The 17,255-nt window shown below is 37.4% G+C and overlaps 1 protein-coding gene across 36 annotated transcripts in view; it reads left to right on the plus strand.

The window, feature by feature from the left end:
- Positions 1-17,255, plus strand: part of LOC141132486 (protocadherin gamma-A4-like) — a 489,967-nt gene that overhangs the window by 366,207 nt on the left and 106,505 nt on the right. Inside the window, exon 1 of one of the 36 annotated variants that reach the window (XM_073620923.1) lies at positions 1,900-4,487. The exons of 34 other annotated variants lie outside the window; for them this stretch is intronic. In XM_073620923.1, the coding sequence (XP_073477024.1) occupies positions 2,070-4,487 (2,418 nt within the window). In that variant the 5' untranslated portion in view covers positions 1,900-2,069. Of the gene's footprint in view, positions 1-1,899; positions 4,488-12,813; positions 15,383-17,255 lie in introns of those variants that run through there. One more of the 36 variants, XM_073620929.1, reaches the window with a different exon arrangement.

Genomic DNA, 17,255 nt, shown 5'->3' on the forward strand with positions numbered 1-17,255 from the left:
ACAGCAGGATAAACCAGTAGGTAGGTTTCACTCTACACAAAATATATGCTTCAGCGGCTTTGTGAGTATGCACACTCTGTTATATAAATTGTAACGAGGGTTTTCATAGCCTGGGTTTATTGGCACTTTAAATCCTTCCAAATATTAAACGAAACATATTTGGTTGCAGCTATATCTTAGTCTGACCTAACTTAAAAGTTCAGTATTAAAGATAAAAAAGTTTTGCTGTTTAGCTTAAAATGGACCTTTCACTGCTGAATAATATTAGTTATAATATTGCACAGCTGTAGCGCTGTTCAAATATACACATTAAAGACATCATACTTTTATTATGTTACTGCTTATCTCACTGGGTGCATGGGGGGATCTATGTGATGTCAGAACACAGTTATTGACACATGTGAGATTAGTCACTCTCTAACAGCTCCTTCAAGTGACCATAGATAAACTTCTACCCTCTGCAACTTACCAAGCAAGCAAGCAAGAAAACTAACTGGTTAGGGAGGTGACACAACAAGTGGTAAAATGTTTTAACCTTAATGCAGGTAAAAAAACATTTTAACTTTAGAATCTCCTTAGGGTAAGCTCCTCCTTTTCATGTAGTACATACCTGGTTTAAGTCACCAAGAGCACAAAGGGAAAAATAATTGCATGTGTTGTTCAAAAATTAATTATTTTATTGCAATTAACTATTTCAGCCTAGGTTTCTAAGCTCTTCCTAAAAACAAGTTCTAATTCTTCTGTGTGTATGTGTTTGCGTGTGTCTGTCTGTCCATCTGTATAATATTTACACGATGTATAGTATTATGTAATAATACAATAATAGTAAATGATAACAGTAAAACAAACATATCAGTAACCTGTTCTGGATTTTGTTGTTTCTTTTTAGGAAGCTATGCCCTATAAACCACTCTTTTCTAACCTTGTGTTGTATCCCACTGCCCCTAAACTTGTCCTGTAACCCACTCACACCAAGCTTGTGCTATGACTGACTTAGCCCAACCCCGACCTATAACCCACTCTCCCTAACCTTGTCTGTGACCTACTTCCTCTAATCTTGTTGTGTGGCTATTTATCCCTAACCTTCCCCTTATGACCCACTTCCCCCATGTGACCTACCCACCTGGATCCTCAAATGACCCACTTCCCCTAATCTTTTCTTCTGACTTAATCACCCCTTACCTTCCCTTTTGAGTCACACTATCTAACCTTGTCTAATTTTTCATAGAAGTTTGGAAAAACTTAATAAGCTCTATATTTATTGAACCAATTATTTCTACGGAGGGACAGCGAAATAAGAAAATATTGAATAGTTGTAGTTGTGCTTTCTAGCTTTATTCAACATTTCCACAGTAATTCATGTCCACAATAATTCCACTAAACATATAGCATACACTGTGCATACAATATACAGTGTATATTGTTATGGTTTACCAGAAAATAATTGCATATTTATCATAAGCAAATCTAGTACATACCACGTCACACAATCCAGTTGACATAAAAAGAACAGAGCTTATGGAAAATGTTTTCTCTTAAACTTTAATTAATTTGCATAAACTAAGAACCAAACATCATCCTCATCTTAGGCTAAAAAGCATTTATAACAATATAAGAAAGAGTGTTCCATGAGGTGCAAAGTTGCTTGTTTTGTGCTAGTTGTTAGCAGAAAATCAGAAAAAATTCTAGAAAATCATACTAATGAACATTAAAGGACTGTGTTGCATTTTTAATCAGTTTTCATGACAGAACTGATAAACCTTATTTAAAAAATGCCTAAATCTTAAATTGTATATATGAAAATAACTCTAAAATGTTGTAGTACCTGATTTCCACCTCAGAGCGCCGCTGTTGAACCAATAAGGGAAGGATGTGAGAGATGCATGCCTCTATGAGACAGGCAGTACAACTGCAAGAGTAGATATAGAGCATTTCTGCATGAGATGGGAGTGCTTCAGGTCTAATAAAGAAGAAGATATTCTGCCATTTGAATTCAATTAAGGATTATATATTCTACAAGGAGTTCCTCTTATATATTCCCAACAGCAAAAGGAAGGGCTGTCTTGAAAATGCATCAACCACAATCACCCCTGGAAATCAGATGGCAAGTAGTAATTTCATTATTTTTCTGGTTGTGTCATTCAGTCTCTGCTCAGATTCATTATTCAATTGTAGAAGAAATGAGGAAAGGTTCAGTTGTTGGTGTTTTAGTGAAAGATCTTGGAATGAATGTGAAGGATATCACAGCTAGAAAACTCAGAATTGTGTCTGATATTTCTGAAAAATATTTCAGTATCAATCTGGAGAATGGAGACCTTTTCATTGCAGAGAGGATAGACAGAGAGACACTGTGTGGGGCTGCAGCTGATTGTGTCCTGACCTTTGATGCTGTGGCTGAGAATCCTTTAAATGTGTTTAATGTTAGGATTGAAATTCAAGATATAAATGACAACCCACCAACATTTCTCGATGAAACAATTAGATTGGAAATAAGTGAATCTGCTTCACCAGGAGCAAAGTTTGTTTTGCAGAAAGCTGAGGATTTGGATATAGGAATTAATACACTGAGGAGCTACAAGCTGAGTCCAAATGAGCACTTTGCCTTAAGAGAAAGGATCAGCTCTGATGGCAGTATATTTCCTGAGCTAGTTCTAGAAAAGGCTTTAGACCGAGAGACACAAAATTACCATGAACTAATTCTATCAGCTTTTGATGGAGGAAATCCTGTACAAACAGGCACAGCAATGATTAAGATTACCATCATTGATATAAATGATAATATACCTATATTTACTCAAGAAGTATATAAAATAAGCATTAAGGAAAATATACCTTTGAATTCTACAGTTCTACAAATCAGAGCAACTGATGAAGATGAAGGTGTAAATGCACAGATTACATATTCATTTAGTACCCGGGCAAATAATATTCTCCAAATGTTTACAATTAATCACAAGAACGGAGACATTAGAACAAAGGGACATTTAGATTATGAAATGAAAAAACACTATGAAATATCTGTACAAGCCATGGATGGAGGGGGCCTGGCTGCCCATGCCAAAGTTTTAATAGAGATATTGGATGAGAATGACAATGTTCCAGAGATAGCCCTCACCTCCCTGTCTTCTCCTATTCCTGAAGACACATCCCCTGGAACTGTGGTGGCACTGATTTCAGTTCGTGATAAAGACTCAGGAGAAAATGGAGAAGTTCAGTGTCAAATCATTGGGAATATTCCATTTCAATTAGTGTCATCAGGAAGCAACTTCTATAAAATTGTTACAGAAGACACTCTGGACAGAGAAAAAATGTCATCCTATAATATCACCATTCAAGCATCTGACAAGGGTTCTCCTTTTTTGTCTTCTGTAAAAGTTGTCTATTTGGACTTGGCGGATGTTAATGACAATGTACCTATTTTTGAGAAGTTGGCTTTCACTGCATTTGTACCAGAAAATAATTTACCGGGAGCTTCCATATTCCATATTCAGGCGAAAGATATTGACAGTGAAGAAAATGCAAAACTGACTTACTTTATAGTAAGTAACAGTAATGACAAAGATCCCATATCCTTCCTTGTATCCATAAATCCAGTGACCGGAGTAATTTACGCACAAAAATCGTTTGATTATGAGCAACACAGAGAATTCAACATTCAGGTTATTGCTAAAGACAATGGTTTTCCATCACTGAACAGCAGCACAGCTCTAAAAATTCATGTGGTAGACCAGAATGATAACCCACCAGTCATCCTATACCCTCCAAGAGACAGTGATGGTCCTGTCTTTGAGATGGTGCCTTGGTCATCTGAACAAGGCTCTTTAGTATCTAAAGTGGTCGCAATGGATGCAGATTCCGGACACAATGCCTGGTTGTCTTATTTTTTGCAAGCTTCTGAGCCATCACTTTTTACTATTGATCAGTATACTGGGGAGATCAAAATATCAAGCATTTTTCATGATAGAGATTCTCTAAAACATAAAGTTGTGGTCATAGTAAAAGACAATGGCTACCCACCCCTGTCTGCTTCTGTGACTCTAAACCTGGTGATTGCTGATAATTTTCAGCAGATAATTCCTGAAATGAACAAACAACCAAGCAAACTGGACTCTCAGTCAAACTTACAAATGTACCTGGTAATTGCTTTGTCATTAATTACTTTTCTGTTCGTATTGACTGTGATAGTCGCTGTGGTCTCCAAATGCAGAGAGTCCAAATCTTTGCCTTCCTTTGGCCCTGTGAATACACACTTATATCATACTGTAGATCCCAGATTTATTTCCCAGTTTAACAATGGAACTTTGCAGCTACCCTACACATACAATGTTTGTCCAACTCTGGATTCAGTGGACAAGGAATTCACTTTCCTAAAAACTCAGCAGTGTGTTCCGGTTGTTCCTGTAGAAAGTCTAATTGATGCGGATGATTCAGGAGTTGGTAATGAAAACATAAGAGACCCTTTAGCTGATGACAGTCTTATTTTGCAGGTATGTTGAAACTATTATATTTAAATAGTCTGCATTCTTTAAAACAATCTTGGAGATATGTTTATTATAAAGGCTGTGTTGACCCATATCATTTTGGCAAATCAGAGGAGATCTACAATGATTTTCAATTTTATTTTATTTTATTTTAATGATTTTGTAAAATACTAGTTATAAGGCATCCATAGTTACTAGACCATCAGAAGACCAGCACTCATCTCTTTTTGTGTTCTGACATTGCACAAGAGACCAAACTTCCTAGTGCTATAAATGGCCATAGCCTTTACGTTATAGTGTCACAACACTAGTGATTGACTGTATTTAAAAAAAAAAATTATATTATGTATACTTAACAATAGACAAGTATTTTTTATGTTTATGGAAAAATAATTTAAAGTGGAAATAAACCTTCCTATCCTTTATAGCTAAGGAAGCTGTCATATTAGTCTCTGCATGATCTGTAGTTGCCTGCACATGTGATCAGTTATGACACTATTTGATGGCCTGATAGTTGGGTTGAGAGCGAACATAAGCACAGTAGAAACTGTAGCAGTTAAAATTTATAGCATGCCAAAAAGTTAGAGGGGCTTTTAAACAGGGTGTTGGGGGGGAGGGTCCAGATGTAGAGCTAGCCACCATTGAGCAAGTTTTAGCAGGTAATATTGGGGGGCATTAGTGGTAGGATGACTAGAATCCCAAAATCCAAGGTAAGTATGCTGGCAAATCTAAATTGCAGCCTCATAACAACTAACAAGGAAATAGTATGCAACAGGACAAATCTACGAGGCTTGTATACCAATGCTAGAGGTCTAGCTAATAAAATGGGAGAGCTGGAGTTGCTAATGTAAGAGGAGGATTTTGATTTTGTGAGAGTTTCAGAAACTTGGTTTGACAGCTCACATGATTGTCTGGCCACCATTCAGAGGTATTCTCTATATCGTAGGGATAGGGAGGGTAGGAAAGGGGGATGGGTATGCCTGTATATCAAGAATGATGTGCAAGGGAACATGAGGGACAATATCAGCAATGGAGCAAGGGAGGAGGTGGAATCCTTGTGGGTGGAGCACCAAAGGGTGGAAAATAATGGGAATGTAATAGTGGGCATATGCTACAGGCCCCCTTACCTGAGGGAGGAGGAGGAAGCGGACCTCCTATCACAGCTTGGAAGGGCTGAAAGGCTAGAAAATGTTATTATAATGGGGGATTGTATTTATCCAGATATAGACTGGGCAGATAGAACCGTTAATTCGTCTAAGGCTCGACATTTCCTAAATGTCTTGCAGGATAATTTCATGGGTAAGCTGGTGAATGCATCAACAAGAGATAATGCATTACTAGACCTACTGATTACAAACAATACAGACCTGATCACGGACGTGGAAATACAGGGCAACTTAGGAAGCAGCGACCACAGGTCAATTAGATTCAGTAAAGATTCAGTATATCAGGTATAGACGCCATTTTTTTTATAAAACACAGAGACTGGGGCACATAGCACAGCGAAACAGACAGGATTTTATGAAACACTAAAAGTTATTTCAGCAGCAATAGGGGATGGGTGGGCACTGACAGAGGAGGACAGGAGAGCTGCAGATTTTGGAGGCACGTAAACTGACCACGGTGTCAGGGCTCAGCAGCCATGATAAACCATGGCCAGTTTATAGGGGGGAGGGCAGAACCAGGCAGGATCAGCCAGGTATTTCAGGTTGTACAGGGGGCTAAATTACACAGCACAAGCACTGTGCTGTATAACATGCTTTAAAGGAACAGGATCCATTTGTTTTATTTTTTAGGGTAACAAACGCTTTAGAGAACTCAGTCAGGTGATAGCTACACCATTGTTCCTCATTTTTTTGAACAGTTTACTGACTGGGATGGTACCAGCCGATTGGAGAAAAGCCAACGTGGTGCCAATATTTAAAAAAAAGGCCGAGATATATATTCCTGGGAACTACAGGCCAATTAGCTTAACATCAATAGTCTGCAAGCTATTGGAGGCATAACAAGGGACTATATCCAAGATTTTAGTAATGAAAATGGTATCATTAGTGGTAATCAGCACAGATTCATGAAGAATCGTTCTTATCAGACCAATCTATTAACATTCTATAAGGAAGCGAGCTGCCATCTAGATAAAGGAAGGCCTGTGGATGTGGCATATCTGAATTTTGCAATGGCATTTGATACAGTTCCCCGCAAGCGTTTCCTGTACAAACTGAGGTCTGTCGGCATGGGCCATAGGGTATGTACCTGGATTGAAAACTGGCTACAGGGGTGGGTCCAAAGGGCGGTGATAAATAGTGAGTACTCTGAATGGTCCGGTGTGGTAAGTGGGGCCCCCCAAGGATCTGTCCTGGGACCAATTCTTTTTATATTATTCATAAACAATATAGAGGATGGGATAAACAGCTCAATCTCAGTATTTGCGGATGATACAAAGTTAAGCAGGACAATAACTTCTCCGCAGGATGTGGAAACCTTACAAGAAGACCTAAATATAACAATGGGGTGGGCAACTACATGGCAAATGAGATTTAATGTTGAAAAATGTAAAGTAATGCATTTGGGTGCTAAAAATACAAACACAAGTTACTCGCTAGGGGGGAGAACCTCTGGGGGAATCTAGGATGGAAAAGGACCTGGGGTCCTAGCAGATGACAGGCTCAGCCAATAATATGCAATGCCAAGCTGCTGCAAGCACATCCAACAGAATATTTTCCCACTCTACAAGACTCCGGTCCGGTTGCATCTTGAGTATGCTGTCCAGTTCTGGGCACCAGTCCTCAAGAAGGATGTGCTGGAACTGGAGAGTAGACATCTGTGTCTATCGAACCTGTGGTCGAATGTGCCTAACCTTAACTCTATTAGTCCAAGATTATTCTACATAGAGAGAAAAGATTTGACATAGAGAGAAAAGATTCAACATAGAGAGAAAAGATTCGACATAGAGAGAAAAGATTGCTGCTGGAATTGGGCGGGGGAAGTAAAATAAAAATAATGATGATAATGAATGTTATTGGCCGATTGTAACCAAAGAGGAGGGGCAGTAAAATAGCTAGAACTAAGTACACACGTACAGCCAACTTACTTTCACTTACAATTTGCTAGCACAGAGAGACACACACACTGAATCATTTCAGAAGACAGTCAATCTTAGCTGGTCCGTTTGTCAGAGAACCTGAATTATTTAGCAATTAAGCATAAGCACAGCAGAACAATAGTGAAGCAAGCTACAGTTCAACTTAATTCTTTCATAATAATCTGCTGCTATTGTGTTAGTGTTGTGAACTTGATAGTGATACTAGTGTTGCTAGTGTTGTAATAGCCTCAGTGGCTGCCGTGTTGTGGGGGGGGGATTTATTATTATAGATTCTATATTATAATGCCATATCAATATCTGACACAACGTCGGATGCCGCGCCCACCATTGCACTTGGAGATTGAGAAACGAATGTGAAATTTGGGTGACTGTTGGAGTAGAGTAGACCATTCAATATGAACAACGAAGATTCGACAAAGCAACGAAAAACATACAAACGTCGAATCTTTGGCTTATAGTGTCTGTCGAAAGTTCTAAGAAGATTCGACGGAGCAGCCAAACTGTACGACGCTGCAATCGTACATTTCCGGTCAAATGCATCCGCCCATAGGCTATAGAAAAATTCTAATGTTGGTTGACTAGTAAAATAATTAATAAATATAATTATTACTAGTCATACAACATTAGGATTCTACTACAGCTAGCTTGTAGGCTGAAAATTCGACCGGAAATGTACACGTACAGTTTAGCTGCTCCGTCGAATCTTCTTTGAACATTCAACAGACACCATAAGCCTTCAATGACAGATTCGACCTTAATTAATTTAGATTTTCGGACTAATGCAATTTTTAACGAAAAACAAAATGAATAAAAACGAATTTCGGGAGTAACTAAATAAATGTATTTTTCGGACGAAAACAAAATTCCGAAACGAAATATTTCAGTATGCACATGTCTACTGGAGAGTGTCCAGAGAAGGGCAAAAAAGCTAATAAGGGGGGCTAGAGGATCTCAGCTATGGGGAAAGACTACAAGCATTAAAGGTATTCTCTCTGGAGAAGAGACGTTTGAGAGGGGATATGATAGCGATGTATAAATACCGTACTGGTGACCCCACAATAGGGAGAAAACTTTTCAGTGAAAGGGAATTTAAAAAGACTTGCAGTCATTCACTGAAATTGGAAAAGAAGTGGTTTAACCTTAAACTGCGTAGAGGGTTCTTTACTGCTAGAGCAGTAAGGATGTGGAATTCTTCTCCACAAGCTGTGATATAATCGATAGTTTAAAAAAACGATTAGCTGGGAGCACTAACGATCACAACATTCAGGGATAAACAATGCACTATTGACATAAACACAAACACACTCACACACCACAGGTTGATCTGGATGGACTGATTCAGCCTTACCAACTATGTAACTATGAACTGACTTAAAAAGAGGTATATTGGTGGGATTCATTCTGCTTTAAAATTGTTATTCTAACTTCGTAACCATTAAAGTGTTACTAAACCCAGAACAGTAAAATTAGTCTGTATATGCAGTAAAGCATGCTTGTTATATTCACTATGGAATCTAAGGGGTTAATTCTCTGCATTGTGTAAAAAGGCTGTTTGATCCTGTCCTCTCTGATCCTCCCCTTCTTCCACTGTCCCCAATCCATCTCCTGATAGAACAGAACATTGGGAGCACTTTGCACATACTCAGTTTGGTGTGTATTGCTGGAGAGTTTTTTCTTTTCTTCAGAGGGTGCCTGGGATTGGCACAGGACCAGTCAGCACTGTCCAGACAGAGGGTCAGGGGTTCTGCAGCCTCATAGGACAGTCAGAGGAGAATGAAAGCTCCTCCTACAAGCTTTAACCAGTGTTTGGCCGGACACTAGACTGTTATATACTGCTGATGAGAAAAGATATTTAGCAGTTTATACTGTATGTACTAAAAATATTGCATTTCCATGTTATGTGTGGGAGACCAGATATTGTGAATGCAAGGTCCTTGTTTTACTAACACTTTGAATCTATGTTGCCAGGGTTCTTCACATGAGTGTTGATGGGAAAGCTTGTTTTCCAACTAAATTTGCAATAAATGATTTGTTTAGATGGGACACTTTTTTTTTTAATCATTTTTTTTCATTTCTGAAAATATAGCATTAAAGAATGATTGGTCTTGTTTAGTAAAGAGTTCTTATTTTTAGTTGCTAATTCCTAAAGTGGTATTAAACCCAAAAGCAAGCATTTATTATATATTGCAGCTTACCAATTCTTAGATGTGATGGCTGTTAGTTTTCTTTTTTTTACCTTTTTTTCCTTCATTTTCATCTGGTGGTCCAGCCAGTACGTCTGTTGTTTTTCCAAAGAACAAGCTCTCTAGCAGAATGTATCAGTTACGTAGATGGGACTTACCATTTAACACTGACAGGGGTGCTTACAATGATCAGATATTATTTATTTATTTAAAACCTTTATCCCAAAACTGCTTATAATGTATTAGTTGGAGTTGGGCTTAAATTTGTTAGTGTATTTAAATCAGTTAGCATATCTAACACACCCCTTTCCAGACTGACAATGCTGCTGTCCAAAGGTGCCCCTGTGTTCTTTCATCCAGAGTGGGGGCACTCTAATACATGAGGTGTGCTACTGGCTAGGTCACCAGGTGAAAACAGAGGGGGAAAAAGCCTAAAAAAAAAAACTAATGCAGCCACCACCTCTAATAAGTGGTAACTTGCAATATAGCATTTTTGGTTTGGGTTTTAATACTGCTTTAAGAGCAGCTAATCACAACCTAGTTAACCTACTGTACATAGGAATTGGCACTTAAACTGGAAGTTCTGCCATTTTATTTTCAGTAGAGAAGAGCATTAATGCAAAGGGGGTGGATTAGAACCCCTGCCAGGTTTTATGAGTCTCTGTCTGCCTTTGCTGACGTTTTCTCACTTTTTATCATGATGAAAAGGTGATTTTATTGCTATCTGTGTACTGTCCCAATGACCACAGAAAAGTAAAATTTTCTCAGGACACAGACAGCAATAAAAATCCTACAGAGACTTAAATCCTTCCCAATATTAAAAAAAAAAGACATTTGACTGCAGCTAGAATATACATATGACCTGGATGTAAAAGTTTAATAGCATAACTAAGGAACCTTTGTTGTTTGACTTAAAATGGACTTTTCAATGAATAATAGTAGCCATAATATTGTACAGCTGTAGCACTTTTCAAGTATACACAATAAACACACTGAACTTTCATTATATTAGTGCTTATCTCACTAGGTGCACAAGGGGGATTCTCTAAAATGTCAGGGCATGGTTATTGACACGTGTGACATTAGTCACTCTCTAATAGAGCCTGCATGTAACCATAGAAAGACCTCCACCCTCTGCAACTTAGCAAGCAACAAATAGAACATAATGAGGCATTACGAAGGTGGTTTATTTAAAAAAACATAAATGATTTATGTTTATGAAGTCTAGTTATTTTACTTGTATATTTAAATATAATGTTGTATAGTTGCTGTTTATTCCACTTTCTACAGTTTTCAAATTGTCCATGCCCCACCCCATCTCTTGCAAATTCTCCTGGAAGAATTCCAGGTATGAATATCTTATACATAGTTACACAGGTCCAGCTTGGGCCAAGGCAACTATGTAAATGCCATACCTGGACTATCCCCCTGGAAGCTGAAAATCACTGAAGTAGGCACTGCTAATCTCCACTTGCTTCCAGGTTTTGTGCTGAGCAGTCAACCTGCTGCTTACTGAACACAGGAGGTCAGTTGTTTAACAAGGGCACCATTCAGAGAATTCCTTGCATTTTCTGAATTCATTCAAAGTGTTATCTTAATGGATGAGGTAGAGGGGTGGGGCAATGATGTCACACTCTCCACCTCATCTAATCAGAGAATGCTATGCATTTATTAGGAAAATGCAAAGCATTCTCTGAATGGCACCCATGCTGAGCAGCCGACCTCCTGTGTTCACAATGCAGTAGACCATCTGCTCAGCATGGGACCTAGAAGCAAGCAGAGACCACTATAGTAGCAACATCTACTTCAGTGATTTCCAGCTTCCAGGAACTTCAGCCAGGACTGTGTATACATAGCTACATTGGTCCAAGCTGGGTAATTGTAACAATGTATAAAATATTTATACCTGGAATATATTTTTAACTAATGTTTGACACATATCAGCAGTCTCTTATCTTGTAACAACGTTATAATGGTGCTGTCTGATTGCTAGGAAGAATGAGGAAATACTTCCTCCTACCTGCAGCTGATGGCATACATTTAGGAAAGCAAAGTAATTTCACAGGAGCTCCAGGATGGCCTATTATTGATACAAGCTAGGGCTTTTTTCCCAAAGTTAATAATGTTTCTGTATATTGAGGGAGGCCTTTGGTAGGCATCAGTAACTTAATGTAAGCTCCTCCTTTTCATGTAGCACATGCCAGGTTCTAGGCAACAAGGGCACGAAAGGGGAAAAAGATTGCATATTTTGTTTACAAAGTCATTATTTTATTGCAGTTAACTGTTTCAGCCTAGGTTTATAAACTCTTCTGAAAATGTGCTAATATTTTTGTGTGCATGTGTTTGTTTAATAATTACATGAAGTATAGTATTATATAATAGTATAATAATAGATAATAACAGTAAAATAAACATATCAGCAGTCTGTTCATATATTTTGAATCCATTATTTATAAACATCAAAAGCAAAATATAGAAAATATAGTTGTGCTATAGTTGTAGTTGTGCTCTCTTGCTTAATTCATTTGACGTTTATGTCCACAGTAATTCCACTAAATGTATAGTCTGCACTGTATACACAATACATTTGATATCTCTTTGGTTCAAGAAGGATGAGGGCATATTTATCATTAAAAAAATGTATCATATACCACATCACAAAGTTCACATAAAAAATATGACCTTTATGGCAATTGTTTTCACGTTAAATTGAATTTATTTGTTGTTTGAACTATGAACCAACCATGATCTTAATCTTAGGCCAAAAAACTTTTAGATCAATATAAGAGTGTTCCATGCGGTCCAAAGATACTTGTTATGTGTTTTTTCAAGAGTGTCAGAAAAGTATATTAATGAACATTAAAAGACTGTGTGGGATTTTTTTTAAAGGTTCCTAAAGGTGTGAAAGGTCCCTAAATCTTAATCTGTATTTATGAAAATAACTCTAAAATGTTGTAGTACCCCAGCTGCACCTCAGAGCGCCGCTGTTGAACCAATAAGGGAAGGATGTGAGAGATGCATGCCTCTATGAGACAGGCAGTACAACTGCAAGAGTAGATATAGAGCATTTCTGCATGAGATGGGAGTGCTTCAGGTCTAACAAAGAAGAAGATATTCTGGAATTTGAATTCAATTAAGGCTTATACATTCTACAAGGAATTTCCTCTTATATATTCCCAGCAATAGAAGGAACGGCTGTTTTAAAAATGCATCAACAACAATCACGCCTGGAAATCAGATGGCAAGTAGTGATTTCATTATTTTTCTGGTTGTGTCATTCAGTCTCTGCTCAGATTCATTATTCAATTGTAGAAGAAATGAGGAAAGGTTCAGTTGTTGGTGATTTAGTGAAAGATCTTGGAATGAATGTGAAGGATATCACAGCAAGAAAACTCAGAATTGTGTCTGATGTTTCTGAAAAATATTTCAGTATCAATCTGGAGAATGGAGACCTTTTTATTGCAGAGAGGATAGACAGAGAGACACTGTGTGGGGCTGCAGCTGATTGTGTCCTGACCTTTGATGCTGTGGCTGAGAATCCTTTAAATGTGTTTAATGTTCAGATTGAAATTCAGGATATAAATGACAATCCGCCAAGATTTCTCTATGAAACAATTAAAATAGAAATAAGTGAATCCGCTTCACCTGGAGAAAAGTTTGTTTTGCAGAAAGCTGAGGATTTGGATATAGGAATTAATACACTGAGGAGCTACAAGCTGAATCCAAATAAGCACTTTGCCTTAGGAGAAAGTGTCAGCTCTGATGGCAGTATATTTCCTCAGCTGGTTCTAGAAAAGCCTCTAGACCGAGAGACACAAAATTACCATGAACTAATTCTATCAGCTTTCGATGGAGGAAATCCTGTACAGACGGGCACTGTGCTGATTAGGATTACCATCACTGATTATAATGATAATACACCTATATTTACCCAAGAAGTATATAAAGTAAGCATTAAGGAAAATATGCCTTTAAATTCTACAGTTCTGCAGGTCAGAGGAACTGATGAAGATGAAGGAATAAATGCACAGATTACATATTCATTCAGTACCCTGGCAAATAACATTCTCCAGATGTTTACAATTAATCACAATAACGGAGACATTAGAACAAAGGGACATTTAGATTATGAAATGAAAAAACACTATGAAATATCTGTACAAGCCATGGATGGAGGGGGCCTGGCTGCCCATGCCAAAGTTTTAATAGAGATATTGGATGAGAATGACAATGTTCCAGAGATAACCCTCACCTCCCTGTCTTCTCCTATTCCTGAAGACACATCACCTGGAACTGTGGTGGCACTGATTGCAGTTCGTGATAAAGACTCAGGAGAAAATGGAGACGTTCAGTGTCAAATTATTGGGGATATTCCATTTCAATTAGTGTCATCAGCAAGTAACTTCTATAAAATTGTTACAAAAGATTCCCTGGACAGGGAAAAAATGTCATCCTATAACATCACAATTAAAGCATCTGACAAGGGTTCTCCTTGTTTGTCTTCTGTGAAAGTCATCTATTTGGACTTGGCGGATGTTAATGACAATGCACCCATGTTTGAGAAGTTGATTTATACTGCATTTGTACCAGAAAATAATTTACCAGGAGCTTCCATATTTTATATTCAAGCAAAAGATATTGACAGTGAAGAAAATGCAAAACTGACTTACTTTATAGTGAGTAACAAAGATTCCATATCCTTGCATGTGTCCATAAATCCAGTGACCGGAGTCATTTATGCACAAAAATCATTTGATTACGAACAACACAGAGAATTCAACATTCAGGTCATTGCTAAAGACAATGGTTTTCCATCACTGAACAGCAGCACAACTCTAAAAATTAATGTGGTAGACCAGAATGATAACCCACCAGTCATCCTATACCCACCAAGAGACAGTGATGGCCCTGTCTTTGAGATGGTGCCTTGGTCATCTGAACAAGGTTCCATAGTATCTAAAGTGGTCGCAGTGGATGCAGATTCTGGACACAATGCCTGGTTGTCTTATTTTTTGCAAGTTTCTGAGCCATCACTTTTTACTATTGATCAATACACTGGAGAGATCAAAACATCAAATGTTCTTCATGATAGAGAATCTTTAAAACATAAAGTTGTGGTCATAGTAAAAGACAATGGCTACTCACCCCTGTCTGCTTCTGTGACTCTAAACCTGGTGATTGCTGATAATTTTCAGCAGATAATTCCTGAAATAAACAAACAACCAAGCAAACTGGACTCTCAGTCGAACTTACAAATGTACCTGGTAATTGCCTTGTCATTGATTACTTTTCTGTTTGTACTGACTGTGATAGTCGCTGTGGTCTCCAAATGCAGAAATTCAAAATCTTTGCCTTATTTTGGCCCTGTGAATACACATTTATATCATACTGTAGATCCCAGATTTATTTCCCAGTTTAACAATGGAACATTGCAACTGCCCTACACATACAATGTTTGTCCAACTCTGGATTCAATGGACAAGGAATTTGCTTACCTAAAAACTCAGCAGTGTGTTCCGGGTGTCCCTGTAGACAAACTCATTGATGCGGATGATTCAGGAATTGGTAATGAAAACATAAGAGACCCTATAGCTGATGACAGTCTTATTTTGCAGGTATGTTGAAACTATGATGTTTAATTAGTGTGCATTTGTTAAAACAATGTTGCAGATATGTTTGTTATAAAGGCTATGTGACCCATACAGTGTTGACAAATCAGATTGGGTTTGTAATGATTTTACATTTTCTGTTATTTTGTTTTATTTGAATGATTTTGTAAAATAATAGTTACAAAAAATTCTCTTGATAATAGCAAGCTGTTTCATACAATAGAGATCGTAGACTCTTGCACGTTTATATGCAGCGTTGGCATTTTTTTATTAGCCAATAGAGAAAACTATCATCTGTTGCATCATTTGTTGGTAGGTATTTCAGCTTGTTTAGCTTTTCCATTGGCTTTCTATTTCTTTTTTTATCATTGGTTTTCATTTATTATAATTTTTTCCGGGTAAGGGGTTAGAGTTAAGGTTAGGTTAGGGTTAGGATTAGGAGTTGGGGGTTAGGGTTAAGACTAGGGGTTATGGTGTCATGTACCTTGGTTGGAGGCCAAGTTGACAAGAGGGGTTCTCTTGTGGCTCTGGTCCGAGCATCCCTGAATGTGGTGACAGAGGTACAAGGCTCAAAAAAAGAAAAGCACGGGTGCCAGTAGCTTAATAGCAGGTGACTGCCACAGTCAGGAGCGTAATTAAGTTGAGCCTGGGTCATCCACAGTAAGACAGCAGGGTGGTTAAGAGGCAGCTACGTGTCAGTGCACACTGGATATTAGCCTGAGCTCGTCTGTATGCTGGCACACATGCATGAGCATTAGCTGCATGGGAATGAGCATTAGCTGCAGAAGAATTAGCATTAGCTGCAGAAGAATTTGCATTAGCTCTATGTGAATTAGTATGAGCTGAACTAGATTTCTGACATAGGGTTATTTATTTATTTTTTTGTTAGGGTTAGGGTGTTAATACTACTACTACTACTACTACTAATAATAATAATAATAATAATACAAATAATAATAATAATAAATTAATAAATAGATGTTAAATAAATACACAAATAAATAAATATAATCTTAAATAAATAACAAATAAATTCAATAAATTAATACTAAGAAGTAGTAAATAAATAATTAACCCCTAACCCTTAAAAAATAAAGTAAAATAATAATAATAATAAATAACTAAACACCCTAACCCTAACACAAAATAAATAAATTATTATTAATATTATTATTAATAATAATTTATTTGTTTTGTTTGGGTGTTTATTTATTATTATTCATGCATTATTACATATTATTAATTTATTTTATTTATTTATTTATGATGACTTTTATCTATTTGTGTATTTAGTTTACATTTATTTATTCATATATTATTACTATTTTATTGCGAATGGCGCATTTCTATTCATTTCTATGGGGATAAAAACGTGCCCAAAAATGCTGAAATCTGCCTGATTCAAGCTACAAAAAAAGCTCCAGAACTTTTTTGAGCTTCAGGCGTTTGGCTTCAGGCAACTTGGAGTGGAGATGTGAACCTTCTCCATAGAAAATAATTTATTTTTTTCTCCTCCAGCATTTTGAAGCTTCAAGCTCCAAGCTACAAATGCAGAGGTGTGAATGGGGCCTAGTGCATCCCATATCTCTTCTAGTTTTCTAGCATTGCACAGGAGACCAAACTCCCTAGGAAAATAAATAGCCATAACCTACGATGTAGTCGCATTGTTCAGAAAAACATATCAAAATAAAGAACAATACTTATGGCTGTTTTAACTACTTCAATACCAGGCACTTACACCCCCTTCCTACCCAAGCCAATTTTCAGCTTTCAGCGCTGTAGCTGTTTAAACGACAATTGCGCAGTCATGCTACACTGTACCCAAACAGAATTTTTATCATTTTGTTCCCACAAATAGAGCTTTCTTTTGGTGGTATTT

The sequence above is a fragment of the Aquarana catesbeiana genome, linkage group LG03 (genome assembly GCF_042186555.1).
Source record: "Aquarana catesbeiana isolate 2022-GZ linkage group LG03, ASM4218655v1, whole genome shotgun sequence".
NCBI lineage: Eukaryota > Metazoa > Chordata > Amphibia > Anura > Ranidae > Aquarana > Aquarana catesbeiana.